At 40.9% G+C, this 14,855-nt stretch overlaps 2 protein-coding genes across 3 annotated transcripts; one reads left to right on the top strand and one right to left on the bottom strand.

The window, feature by feature from the left end:
* The first annotated feature begins 5,165 nt into the window (after positions 1-5,165).
* Positions 5,166-9,859, top strand: LOC135526355 (fos-related antigen 1-like). Of its 2 annotated transcripts, none has more exons than XM_064954672.1 (5): positions 5,166-5,268; positions 5,361-5,661; positions 6,104-6,358; positions 8,296-8,403; positions 8,576-9,859. In XM_064954672.1, the coding sequence occupies exons 2-5, from the start codon at positions 5,530-5,532 to the stop codon at positions 9,134-9,136; spliced, it is 1,056 nt and encodes a 351-aa protein (XP_064810744.1). In that variant the 5' UTR covers positions 5,166-5,268; positions 5,361-5,529; the 3' UTR covers positions 9,137-9,859. The 2 variants fall into 2 exon arrangements, with proteins under 2 accessions (XP_064810744.1, XP_064810743.1); XM_064954671.1 differs by having other exon boundaries at positions 6,101-6,358.
* Positions 9,578-13,866, bottom strand: LOC135526356 (coiled-coil domain-containing protein 85B). Its single transcript, XM_064954673.1, has one exon. The coding sequence runs from the start codon at positions 12,619-12,621 to the stop codon at positions 12,019-12,021; it is 603 nt and encodes a 200-aa protein (XP_064810745.1). The 5' UTR covers positions 12,622-13,866; the 3' UTR covers positions 9,578-12,018.
* Between the last annotated feature and the right edge of the window lie 989 nt (positions 13,867-14,855).

The raw sequence follows: 14,855 nt of genomic DNA, 5'->3' as shown, positions 1-14,855 counted from the left end.
TACTTCTGGCCCTTCTTTGGACACTGTGTTAACAACCCTCCAGACGAGCTTCAATGCCATACAACTCTCCTTCCGTGGCCTCCAACTGCTCTTAAATACAAGTAAAACTAAATGCATGCTCATCAACCGATCGCTGCCTGCACCTGCCCGCCCGTCCAGCATCACTACTCTGGACGGTTCTGACTTTGTATATGTGGACAACTACAAATACCTAGGTGTCTGTTAGACTGTAAACTCTCCTTCCAGGCTCACATCAAACAACTCCAATCCAAAGTTAAATCTAGAATTGGTTTCCTATTTCGCAACAAAGCATCCTTCACTCATGCTGCCAAACATACCCTCGTAAAACTGATCATCCTACCGATCCCCGACTTCGGCGATGTCATTTACAAAATAGCCTCCAATACCCAACTCAATAAATTGGATGCAGTCTATCACATTGCCATCCGTTTTGTCACCAATGCCCCATATACTACCCACCACTGCGACCTGTACTCTCTCGTTGGCTGGCCCTCGCTTCATACTCGTCGCCAAACCCACTGGCTCCAGGTCATCTACAAGACCCTGCTGATCACCACAGCAGCACCCACCTGTAGCATGCGCTCCAGCAGGTATATGTCTCTGGTCACCCCCAAAACCAATTCTTCCGTTGGCCGCCTCTCCTTCCAGTTCTCTGCTGCCAATGACTGGAACGAACTACAAAAATCTCTGAAACTGGAAACACTTATCTCCCTCACTAGCTTTAAGCCCCAGCTGTCAGAGCAGCTCACAGATTACTGCACCTGTACATAGCCCATCTATAATTTAGCCCAAACAACTAACTCTTCCCCTACTTCTTTATTTATTTTCCTCCTTTGCATCCCATTATTTTTATTTCTGCTTTGCACATTCTTCCACTGCAAATCTACCATTCCAGTGTTTTACTTGCTATATTGTATTTACTTCGCCACTATGGCCTTTTTTTGCCTTTACCTCCCTTATTTCACATTATATAGACCTATTTGTCTACTGTATTATTGACTGTTCGTTTGTTTTACTCAATATGTAACTCTGTGTTGTTGTATGTGTCGAACTGCTTTGCTTTATCTTGGCCAGGTCACAATTGTAAATGAGAACTTATTCTTAACTTGCCTACCTGGTTAAATAAAGGTGAAATAAAAATAATAATAAAATAAAAGGTACGCTAAATTGCTCTCCTGACGTGCTACCAAAAATAACTTCCGGTCGAAGCTGTACTCACTCCCGTCACAACCATAAAGATGGTTGTTACCACAGCCACAAAGTCAAAATGGTCTATATCTTAAAATGTAAGGTTAGGCATTTAAGGTTAGGCATAAAGTTAGCAGTGTAATAAGATCAAATGTAGAAATAGGCGGGGTTTAGCCATAATTATGACTTTGTGGCTGTGGTAATTTATGACGACCAATAAAGATTCAGCCTGTGCACCGATTGGTTTTCCGGGATATCTGTCGTGGTGAATCAGAAAACGTGCATTATCATCAGCTCCTTCAACCTTGGCCGGTGTAAAAAGGGTTGCTGTAGAGTCTTTACCATGTCAAACATTTAGAATATTATGACATGAATACACATGTATTCTAAATCAAATCAAATTTTATTGGTCACATACACATATTTAGCAGATGTTATTGCGAGTGTAGCGAAATGCTTCTGTTCCTTGCTCCAACAGTGCAGTAATATCTAACAATTCACAACAATACACACAAATCTAAAAGTAAATAATGGAATTAGGATGAGCAATGTCGGCGTGGCATTGACTGGTCACTTTAATAATGGAACACTAGTCTCTTGAATAATGTTTACATACTGCTTTACTAATTTCATATGTATATACTGTATTCTACTGTATTTTAGTGTGTATGATGTGTATATTTGCTATAGAGAGCCACATAGACTGCGTTACCACAGACAACTCAATTCTGACCCTTTTTCCACTAAGTAATTGGTACTTTTTACATCAAAATCTTTTTCAGAGGTGATCTGATTGGACCAATTAGTGAAAAAAAGATCTGAATAGGCTCTATATAGCACAAGCCTGCCCAACCCTCTTCCTGAGATCTACTGCCCTGTAGGTTTTCAGTCCATCCCGAATTTAGCGTATTTGATTCAGCTAGTTAAGGTCTTTTTGAGCAACTAATTAGTAGAATCAGGTGTGTTAAACTAGGGTTGGACTGAAACCCCAAGGACCGTAGATCTCCAGAAAGAGGGTTGGGCAGTCCTGGTAGCATATATATACATTATACAGCCATATAGATATTTATGTAACTCTGGCCAAGATCAGGCAAAATCAGCTACCTCCTGAGTGTCTATGGTACTAACAGTATCCTATCTCCTTGAATAGGTGGATTGTCATCTAGAGCTTGGATACAGAAACAATTTATGCTCAAAGAATGCACTCAAAGTACACATTCATCAAGAATTGTAGGCAGCTTGTGCCAAAAGTCAAAACTGTTGAACAGAGGAACATTACTTCAGCTTGACCCTGCTTGCTTCAATTAGTTGGCTATTTTCTGCTTCTATGCTTATCTGTCACCTAAGAAATGTAACAAATATATATAACAAAAACCCGTTGTAAACACAGTGTTGATTTACATAAAACCAAATTACAGTGCACTATTCCTCTGGCTAACTTTAGTTTTATAGAAGGTAGCCCATGTTGTCTTCTGAAAGAAACAGTGACTAATTAAATACACTTGGTAATTGTGAAGGTTATTACTTGTAATCTGATAAATAATCAAATGAACAACATATCAACAAAACATTATTTGTCAAAGATACACAAAAAATACAGGGAAATCACTCATCCATATTAGAAGTTAGTGTGTATGGTAGGAGATTGCATGTGTGTGTGTGTGTGTGTGTGTTATGGGAGATTGGATGAGTAGGTGTATGTGATGTGGCATATGAAAAAAACATGAAGACTTAGAAAATGCATCTGGGTGTTGTAATGTGCATGGTTGTACGGTGTGTACCACTGTAGCTACCTCTGCATGTATATGTAGTCTACGTCTGTGATGCATCAATGATGCATGTCTGAGTCAATTGGTGTGGAAAAAAACCTCGGGCTGGTCAGCATGTTGTGGCATGTCATATAGAGACAGAAACGGTGTGTCATCATGGCATTCCAGAGGCATTAAGTCATCTTCACCTTCCCCTATATTGTCATTCAACAGTCTGATGAGGTGTCATTCATATAGTATGCCACAGAGAGAGAAGTGCACGTGTCTCCCCACAAAAAGAAATAATACAGGCAAAGTAAACCTGAAAATAAGGAAGTGAAAGTAATATTAGGTCACTGTGATGCATAAGACAAAAATGCGATGCTTTATAAATCTGTTGTTCTGCCCCTGAACAAGGCAGTTAACCCACTGTTGCTAGGCCTTCATTGTAAATAAGAATTTGTTCTTAACTGACTTGCCTAGGTAAAGGTATACAACATTTTATTTATTTAATTTTATTTAACATATTTCACTTTCACGCATTGTGATGTTGGTGAGTGCCAAAAACAACAGTAAGTGCAAAATGGCTCAAATGATAAAGATGATAAAACAGTCATGATTCACTGTATCTTCAATACATATCAACTTATCATAATGCATGCTGCTAAGTTGTAGCCTTATTCTATATCCTAAGAGACAAGCTGGTATAAATTGCAACTGAATCATACAGTAGGCTATGTATTGGCTTTGATAATACTCGGTAGTTATTCACAAAAGATGAGTCAACCATGGCGGGAACTCAACCCCAATCGAGCCATAAGTGAGAGCAGGGACTGCAGCGGTTCAGTGATATCGCCACTACGAGAGAGATGGTGGCAGTCGCTGCACATTTAGGATTTAAGAAGCGTTTGACAGTAGACTACATAGAAAACAACAAGTTACTGACACTGCCAAAGACAGTTGAAACAGATGGAGAAATAATTCACATTCTGCGTTCACACTGGCAAACCAAATTCTGATATTTTTGCCATAAATTGGTATTTTGACCAATCACATCACATATTTTCCAGAGCTGATCTGATTGGTCAAAAGATCAATTCCGCTGACTGACCTCCTTCAGGCAGTGTTCCCTAGATTTATGTGTTCAAGAAAAAGAAAGTGGATGCCAAGTATGGGGCAAAGAGCGTGCTTTCCGCTCCTGTTATGGGTTAGCTAACAATAACACCAAAACAATACACACGCTTCAATTGGACAGATGTCCGTGAGTTGTTGTGATTCTGGATGGCCAGATAGCTACCAACGATGACAAGACACTGCCATGTGGGGATTGGGAATCGTACGTGAGTCATTTAAACTAATTGAAGCTTGTTCTTGATAACACGTTTTGATTTGAGGTGTTGTGACTGATTTAATGTATGCTAAAACTCGCAAGCTAGCTAACCAACAACTAACAATGTATTTGAGACAAGTGGTCATTGTGCAAACGTCTTTTCATGTTTTCAATAAACATTGGAGACCAAATATATAGTTTACATGTTGTCACAAATCTAAGCCAACCCCATCTGTTTTGCCCCATAGTTTTGTAGGTTCGGGAGCTGAAGAAATTCATATTGGCCCCTAAAAGACCCTCACGAACTTTTACAGGTGCACAGTTTAGAGCGTCCTGTCCATAGGACGGCAACTGCACCGACCGCAACCGCAGGGCTCTCCAGAGGGTGGCGCGGTCTGCCCAACGCATCACCGGGGGACACATACAGCACCCGATGTCACAGGAAGGCGAAAAATATCATGAAGGACATCAACCAAGCGAGCCACGGCTTGTTCACTCCTCTATCATCCAGAAGGCGAGGTCAGTACAGGTGCGTGAAAACTGGGACCGAGACTGAAAAACAGCTTCTACTGTATTTTAGTCAATGCCACTAAGACATTGCTCATCCTAATATTTAAATATTTCTTAATCCCATTATTTTACTTTTAGATTTGTGTGTATTGTTGTGAATTGTTAGATACTACTGCACTCTTGGAGCTAGGAACACAAGCCTCTCGCTACATCTGCTAAATACGTATATGTGACCAATACAATTTGATTTAAACAACCAAACTGGCAATGAGGATTCCCGGGAAAACTTGCTGGAGGAAACTCACCATATATGGCCAAAAACGTCATTCGCACGTGGTCAGTTGCACGCCGAAAACCAGACAACACCATTTCCAGTAATTTGGGAGGGGCGTGGAAAAACTATAGTATTGGTTTAGAGGTTTATAATTCTACGATCACTCTATACTTTTCAGTCCAACTGGAATGATCCATGTAAGTAAGGAGTAATTTTAAATTTATTTGAGAGAAATTAGTCATATACAAGAACAAGCTTTTCATTAGAAGTTTCCTTCTTCCCCTTTCAGGATACATATTTTCAGATCCTACCAACTTCCCGCAACAAGGAGGGTTTCCCCAACGTTTGAATAGTGAACGTGACACTACTCGAACGCTTCGTTCACTTCACCGCTTGCTCTTCATAAAACTCATCTGGATTACTTTGCACTCATCGGGATAGCAGTTTTACAATCAAAGATGTACCGGAACTTTGGGGACATGGGCCGCGGAGGCAGCTCTACGTACCGCAACAGCGACTCTGGGTCCCCACACACCGGATCGAGCGCTGTATCCCAGGACACCAGCACCTCAACCACTCAACAACATCAGGTAGGCGGCACACATATGGGCTATGTTGTAAACTTTAATAAGAGTAAATCATTCTAATTTTTGTTTAAAGTTTTCCCCCAATAATTCTATTGCTTAATAGTATTAATTGCAGAATATATTAATAATAGAATAGTAATGGAATAATAATGACATAAGAAATGTAGTAGGCTAATAATTGTATTCTAGCCATGGTGTAAATCTGATTACCATTGTCTGAGTGAGGGCTTATGTTGACGTGATACACGTGATGGATGTATTTAACCATTCAGTCTCAGTCCATCAAAATTGCTGCCTTTATGTCCTGATACATGCATATGTCCATGTCAAATATCTGGTTCAAAATAATAGTTTTGTTTTAAATCCTTCTGCTTGTCAATCTCTTTACGCTAATCTCGCTCTCTTTTGCTCTCATTATTTATTTTGCTCTTGCTCTCCTCAGAAGTTCACTGTGGCAGGAGGCAGTCAGTTTATTCCCAGTCTCAATGACATCACTTCCAACCAAGACCTCCAGTGGTTGGTCCAGCCCTCCCTCATCGGTCCAGCTGGCCCCTCGCGGCCTCCACGTCCTCCTTACCCACCTGTAGCAGGAATGAGGTCCTTCAACCCCTCACCTTCCCAACCACACCTTTACAGACCAGGGGTCATAAGGGCCGCGGCAAGTTCTGGAAGCACGACCAGACGCAGGAACGATGAACATGTAAGAATATGTTTCATCTTTAGCCAGCAGAGTGTGAAACTCTTATTTCAAAAGGTAGGTAGGTATTGTGCCAGAATGTCGGTGGATATTTGACCAAAATGCAGATGAATCGTAAGGTCACTTATCACAACATGCATTTCGAAAAGGTGGTTGTCTTTAAAGAGGTATAGTTTAGTAGGCCATAGTGCTGAGTGATTAGTACCTTTTGAAGTCGGTTTGGTTTCAGTTCGATTTATTTAAAAAATCTCATGGTTTTTGTGTGGGCTGAATGCTTTAACACTGAATAAACCAGTTAATAATAGTCCCATGATGGTCGTGACTTATCATTTATTCACATAACTTTACTTTAATATACTTTAATAAAATATTTGTTTTATTTGATGACTTAATCATTTCATTCTGAGTCATATCATCTCTGTAGAGCTCTGCTGCCTATGCTGTCTGACAAAATCACTATTTTAATAGTTTTTCCAAATAAATAAGGCATACATTGACTGCTGAATACCAACTATCAATCACTTAGATCAGGGTTTCCCAAACTCGGGCCCTGACTTAGATCATGTATTTTCAAGCTCGCAAAGCAACTGCTTTCTAGCCCTCTTGATCGCGCATTCTCTCTTCTCTGTCTCCATGTCTGCTCCGCTCAGACCAGACAAGTTTAAGCAGGAGCACAATGGATTATGGTCATTGTAGTTAATTACAACATTTTCTGAGCTAAACTGTAGAATATTGGCCTGGTGGAAACTACACCTCCCTATTACACCAGACAGTTCAGGCTTCATCTGATTTATATCTACAGGAAAAACAAAATGGAAATCAAATAATTGAACTGACTTCTGTCAATTAGTTCTTTAAAAAAACAATGGACATTTCGGTTAATCGCTCTGCACTAGTAGACCCTATTCCGTGTAGTTGTCTTATTAATAATGCTACACTGGATACAGAGAGGCTTAGAATTCCAGTGCTTCGTTGGGACTGAGAGGGGCATGGAAAAGGGCAACTAGGGACTTCACAGAGGTGTAGAGACGGATGGCTGAGTCGGTGTCAGTAGTGAGTAATATCCTGTAGTGTCGGTGACTGACTTATACTTCTGATATGGCAGTGAGACATTACCACACACCCATTCTGTCTGATAGGATGAAAACGAAATTACAGAAACAAATATTCCTGAGAGCTCTCTTTTGAATGGGCTAGATTTGTGGGGGGTGAAAATTTGGAAATTCCAGATGATGCAGAGGTTGACCACATCTGTTTCGGTTGACACCTAGGCCTATGTACTTTGGAACAGCTATGTACACTGACTTGCTTTATAATTGTTTGAGATACGCAGCTCATTTGACGTTAGTGACTTATTAGGCTAAGTGCTAGAAAATGAGTGCTTTTATCAGCCTGGGTTCACGAAATGTAAGACGGCAACACATCAAGTAATTTATCAAATTGCCTAACTACCCATAGTAGTGCGTTTTTGTTTTCCTTGAGGGTATATGCTTTCTATACCCGTTGGCTATCAATTACGCTTCCAGAATGTGTGGTTGATTGAGCTTGATGGGATGGAAAATGGGCTATCATGTGACTCAGCGGGGCAAGTCATATGACTCATACCGGAGTCACAACGGGGGTCTGAGTGAATCATCATAATACAGGGGCGGGAAAAATTGGATGAATAGAAACAAATAACTGGACAAAATGTTAAATTAAATTGGAGGAAGGGCGTGACAAAAGTCTCAGATGTTACAAAATGCCATTGTGAAAGTTTGAATGTAGTGACTCAGTTTATACACAAGGTGGTAGTATTTCACAACACATTTTAGTAATCTGCTGTTTAGTGCAGTCCCCTTCAATTGCGTTGAGCTAGATGTCTTTCAAGTTGTGTACATTTTTGTCAAACTTATTGGTACTTTTTTTCATAGTCATCAAATGTCTTTCTCTCACTTTAGTTGTCCCCAGAGGAGTTGGCAAGACGCAGAATAAGGAGAGAGCGAAACAAACAGGCAGCTGCCAAGTGTCGTAACCGCCGACGTGAGCTGACAGACACGCTGCAAAGTGTAAGTTTAATTTGAAGAGGCTTATTAACACATTTTTTTACGTTTTGTAAATCATATCACCCGTTTATAAGACACTCACATTTAATATTTTAACTACTGGGTTTTTGTGCCAATTGAAAAAATAAATAGATTGACAATACAACCTTTTCTCTTTCAATTTTCCCTTTCTTAGGAGACAGACGAGTTGGAAGTTAAAAAGTCCCATCTGCAGAAGGAGATTGCTCAACTACAGAAGGAGAAAGAAAAGCTAGAGTTGGTCATAGAGGCCCACCGTCCCATTTGCAAGATCCAGGACTCCGTCTTGGATTCTGACCCGAGCTCAGGGCTTCCCTCATTAGGAATTAAAATCGAGCCTGAGGACCTACCACGGTCCTCAGTAAAGAGCCAATCAAAGATTAAGAAGCCCAAACCCCAAATTATTATCCCTGCTCGTCCTGTGACATCCTTTTCCGTCCCCATAGAATCTGAGTCCCTTCACACCCCAATTCTTATTTCTACTCCATCTCTTACTCCTTTCATGGCTAGTCTGGTCTTCAGTTATCCCTCTGGCTCTCTAGACTCCAGTTCCACTAGTTCATCCCATGCTCTACCGCCTCAGCCATCTTCCTCTCAACAGGATGTGACCCAGCAGTCTCGAAACCCCCAGCCCTGTAGTATTGCCCATCGCCGTAGCAGCAGCAGTGGGGACCAATCAGATCACTCCCTAAACTCCCCTACCATCTTCACACTGTGATTTAACGGGCTTCCATGTTGGAAAGGACTGAGTGACAACACTGGCGGTTATGAAGATGACGACGATTATGACAACGGAATGGGTGACATACAAAAGCTAACACACTGACACTCACAAAGCATTATGGTGACACAAACGACTCATATTTAAAGGATTGTATTGTTACACTATTTTCTTGTTTTCCCTGATGCATTTAACATCTGACTAACTATATGTGTTATGCTCAAAACCCAAGAGGTAGAATTGTGCAAATGTTCAAACAAAAATGCATCAACTTTGTCAATAATGGTGATATTTCTGCATTTGAAATGTAGGAACCACATCAATTTACTGAAGCCTTACATGTTCTGTATGAACACTGGCCTTTATTACCTGTAACAACATGGTAATAAACACGTTGGTTTTGTTTTAGGATAATCATACATGCGTGCCAAGTTGTAATCTTTCTCATGTATGCTATCTTTATATAAAAAAATGTATACATATTGTAGTTTAATACAATAGAATTTATTTCATTTATGCAAAACCGCATTATTCTGGGAACATTTAAGACAACTAAGGCAGGACCATGGGAGTAAATATAGAATATATATAGACATGTATTTGAGCGTGTAGTGTATATTTTTGATAATGTGTTCTCTTTTGACTGTGGGTTTCTAGTGGGCAGTGCCTTCATTTTGATGCGATCTTACAAAGCAGTGCAATAAAAGACTATAAAGACAAGGTTACGGATGTTGATTTGGTGGTGATCAAGTATGTTTGATAATATACCGATGCAAATATCACATTGTCAAGTCCAAGCAAATTCTATGCTTTAAAATAGTACAAAAGGGTTAAAGAATATTCTTTAGTGTTAAACCAATTAGTTAGTAGTTCCATTTTGAATAGATCCTGCTTGATGCTGCTGCCTAGCAACCTTACAGAAGGGGGCAATGGATGCTGGGGAGGAAAGGGAGTGGCAAACTGGCCATTCCTCTATGGTTGTCCTTGTAAAAGGCAAAGAACTGGATCACTGGCAGATACAAACAGATGAAAAGAACACATTAACATTTCAGATGTGCCGAGTATGAAAGATAACGAGCAAGAAGAAAATGAGGTCACAATGAGACATCTTGGCTTGATTGAATGGGAAAGCATGTTTACAGTAAGAGGGAGTCCAGGAAAGTAGAGGAGTAGATTATAATGACTAGTAAATGGAGAACTGTTTACCATGACCCTGATTCCTGAACACAGAGTTCTCTTGTTACTGTACTTCCCGCAAATGAAGTGAGTCACTCACTCACACGGGGCCCAGAGAGCATATGATAAGTATAGGGGTTAGAAGAAAGAGTGCCTATGTGTGTTCCTCGCTGTCAAAGGAGCTCTCTGTGTTTCACTAAGTTGATGAAAGTGTTACTGTCCACTCCAGATCTCCTTGCTGTGCAAACAGGTCCAACAATAAATCTGATGAATATCCACAATGTCAGGCTGTATGACATGGACAGGAACATCAATCAACTGCAGTCTGGGACAAACTGATCGCGAGATCAATCAATTACTCACGTTACACCATGTAAAATAGCCTTCCTGCACACACAAAGGTCATAACACGATTGAGTGTCTCAGCCAGTGTATTTAAAGGTCTTCAATGCACTACGAGCAGCCCACCAATTAAAGCCAAAAAAGCAAATCTTATCCAATCCAGGAGCATGTTCTATATGCACAAAACAGAAATGTGTATTCATTAATGAAGTAATACTGATAGGTCAAGTTAATGAAGACAATGAGAGAGTAGCTCTACAGAATTACCACAAAACATGAGTTATATTGGGATCCTGACTACTGGCAACTTATACAGAAAATGTGAAGCAGTTATAATAATCATAACAATAATAAAGTATTAAGTGTCTTGCCTAGTCGCCAGAATCTATAAATCCATCATCTCGTAAACTCCAGTCTAGACCTACCAGTTTGATACAAAAGTGGCTGGTTGAGAGCTGCCTGGGCAGTTCAGTTCTGAGTGAGTTCAGTTCATAGGTGCAGGTGTAAGACACAAACCAGCGGTGCTATGTTTAGTGTATTGTACAGCTTAAATTACTGTAGCACACTATGTCTCTCGTGCAATTTCAGTGTAAAAGTGAAGGGCTGCCAAGACAGCGCTGATAATACACAATTTCATTGTTAGTTTGTGTTTTCATACACACAGCACTCCAATCCTGACCTGAGGGACTGAATGCATAATCTACATGATTTAAATGTTATTTAAAGGTCTCTCACAAAACAACTCATCCTTCAAATTGTTCAATGGTTTTGGATATCATGTACTTGTATGGCTCAAATCTGTGTTGAGATATGAATCTATAGGGATCCATGGTAGCTTTGTCCAGTGCAATACGCTGACAAGTAGTCCACTGCCAGGACAGTCCAGTGCATGAGATAACATCCTAACTCAACCTCCTTCCAACAACATCTTCTAATGTTAACCATATACAGTCTCAATCACTGAAAAGAGGAAAACCTCTGACAAGATTGGTCAAAAAAATAAATACAAATTGAGAAATTATATTTCCAAAACATCTTGATCTTTAGTGTCTAATGTCTCTGTAGGGCTGTCATCTGTCCAGGAAAAAGCATTTTTATTTTCTCTTCAGGATTCTTTTTCAAGTTTTTGTTAGGACAGCAGCAGGTGCTGAAGACACACCTGACTGGCTGCCATTTTGGAGATGTTGCTGTATTTCGTGTAATATGCTATCTTCTTAAAAGAATCCCAACAAAGTTTGTGTTCTAGCAATGAATGCTGTAAACAATTATATTCCTACAATGTCAACATATTTCCTCGACCCATATTTCGCTGTATCGTGCTTTTTCACTAATCAGTGAAAGTATCAAGCTCTGTTCCATCTTCAGTCATCAGGTGAGCAAACCAGGTGGAGCTGGTCCGGACTACCAACGCTCCCAGTGCTTGAACTTCCATCCCCCAGGTCTCGGGACACCATGCACGGCAGGTTGAGCTCAGTGGATCCACCGGGACTGGAGTCACTCCTGCTGACACACTCCTCCTCCAGGACCAGACAGAGTTCTTTCAGGTCCAGATTCTCCTTCACTAATCCGTCTTGCATGCGCTCTAGGTCGGACAGTTTTTTCAAGTAGCCGCCCAGATCCTCACGCATCACTTTGGCTGCGTGGTGACCGAACAGCTGCCATTCCCGGGCCAGTTTATTCACCTTTAGTCGGTCATCGTCAAGAAAACAGCACAAGTCGCGCAGTTCTGTGTTTTCTTCCTGGAGACGCTGGTTGATGGTTTTCAGCTCCCTGATCTCAAGCAGGTGGCCCTGTAATTGTTTGTTAACTTCTTTTATCAGCCGTCCACGCTGGATAAGAGCAGAGATCTTCTCTGACTCCTCTTTCCGCAGTCGCCTCACCAGTTCTTCTTTAGAGCAGGCGAGTAAATCCTCGTCAGACATCTTTGACAACTCTCTGTTGTAAATCTCACTGTCACTCCCCATATTGTTTTAACTGATTGTAATACAATAACCTGAGAAAAGAGGACTTTCCTGATTACAGGCTGTTGAGGGTAAAATAACTGTAGCCTTTAACTCCTGGGAAGCTCTGCAACGGGGCATGAAAGGCAAGCTTTTTAGTCTGCCCTAAATTGTGACTATCAACTGTCTCTTTCCCACCGTTGAAACAAATGTAGGCCAACAGCAATTCTTTGCTTTGCCTATGGATAATGGGAACAGTGCACATGTTTCACATGATCAAATTGACGTTTTTCTATAAGCTATAAAATGCCCTGAACAAGGTCGCTATTGCTATAACAAAACCAAGCAACAATGGCAATATTTGTTCTATCAAATGTCAATCAATCACTCTCAAATCTCACATGATAATCTGTGATTAGAGGCCTTTATGAAACAAGTATGCATTACTGTCTGTCCTGTTTCCCCTTTCTTTTCCTTGGTTACCGTCGGTAGGGTGAGGTTTTCATGCTGCTTCAATCCGTTATTTCGTTTTTATTGTAGCTGGCTCGTAATCCTATATCGCAAAACCTTGGACAAAGATATGACAATGTTCTTTCACTGAGATCTTCACGTCTTTTCAGAAAAGACCTGCTGCAGAGCATCTGCGTTCGTTGTCCGAGTAAATGTTGTATTCCCTCTGTTTGAAGGATTTGTTCATGGCATAACATTCATTCCTTTTGATCATGAGCCTATGAGAGGCAGTCATTTGAAATTCACCATAGAAAAACAATCAAACCATAAGGCTTTGAAGTCACTCAAAAATATGAATCCAGACTCATGCTTGTCCTATTGCGTGGTGTGTGGAGGATAGCAATGTCCGCCTTCTTCACTGTCACTTATCAAACGGATGTCTCCTCTCTCTCAAACTCGGGTTTTCTCTCCACTCTGTGCATTTCAGAAAATGCCGCCCATTTAAAAATAATGGGATTGTGCTTTTTACTCTCCCCTCACATAAAAAGTAATAGAAGTGTCAAATCATCATCCACAGGCGAGGCTTATCAAAACAACACGGATAAACACAATAAAAATGTACGAAATCGATACAGACCACTTCTTTGGAAGATATGCTCGGCTTAACATTGAAGATAAAAATATACAGTACATCGAAGTAAAAAAACGTTGACTATTATCCTACAGTATGTCGTTATGAGCATTCAAATCTGGTTGTCTGATTGCGGTTGTGAAGGAGGCGCTGTAGGAATGCCCCCTCTGCGGAAGCCGTCTCCCCCTCTCCCTTTCCGTTTGGTTTTCCTTTACGGTAAAATAAGCTTACGTATTGTGTCCAGTGGAAAGAAATGACATCACACATGCAATTTGAGTGCATGTTTTTATAGGCATACTCATTTTCTTTAGTCTGTAGCCTATCACATTTGTGTTCAAATCTATGTATAGACCTAATCTATAAAATACACACAAAAAATAGGCTATATATCATAGTATCTTTTTAGTCTATCGTTTTTTTAATATTAATTTTTTATATATTTTTTAAAGACTTCCTTGCACTCTGCACCCCCCCCCCCCCCCCCCAAGCTTTGGCCCTCTCACACACACACACACACACGCACACACACACACACACACACACACACACACACACACACACACACACACACACACACACACACACACGCACACGCACACACATGCACACACACACACACACAGCAGAATATGACACAAAGGCATCAGCATCACACTTTGACGCATAACAAGAAGTGTAGCACAGTTACAGTGTACACAGACAGAAAGTGTGACAAATGGCTTTTCTATGGTTTAAGCTGCGGCATTCGGCTCTATCCTTCCGCCCTCCACTTCCTACTCTATTGTTTCAGTGAGGCCTTAACAATATAGGGTGTTAGCCAGGCCTGGGGTTCGCTTGGGACAGAATCAGGGCACTGTGAGGTTAGCTAACAGAAGGGCTGGAACTGAGAGAGGGAGGGGGTTGGCTGGTTTGCAGTGAGTGGTGTAAAACAAAAAGACCGTTGACTATGTAGTTTTTCTCTTTTGTAATTTTGAAAGGACACCAACAGATAAAGTAAAAGGAGGATGGGAGGGGTGAGGAGAGGGATTTGGTGAGATTTAGTCAGATTAATCTCTGTGGGGGAAGTGCACAATGCGCACACACACACACACACACACACACACACACACACACACACACACACACACACACGCGCACGCACGCACGCACGCACGCACGCACGCACGCACGCGCACAC

Source organism: Oncorhynchus masou, chromosome 32 (genome assembly GCF_036934945.1).
Source record: "Oncorhynchus masou masou isolate Uvic2021 chromosome 32, UVic_Omas_1.1, whole genome shotgun sequence".
In the NCBI taxonomy this organism is placed as follows: Eukaryota; Metazoa; Chordata; class Actinopteri; order Salmoniformes; family Salmonidae; genus Oncorhynchus; species Oncorhynchus masou.
Note: the sequence above shows the minus strand (reverse complement) of the source record. Positions and strands in the feature narration are given on the sequence as shown.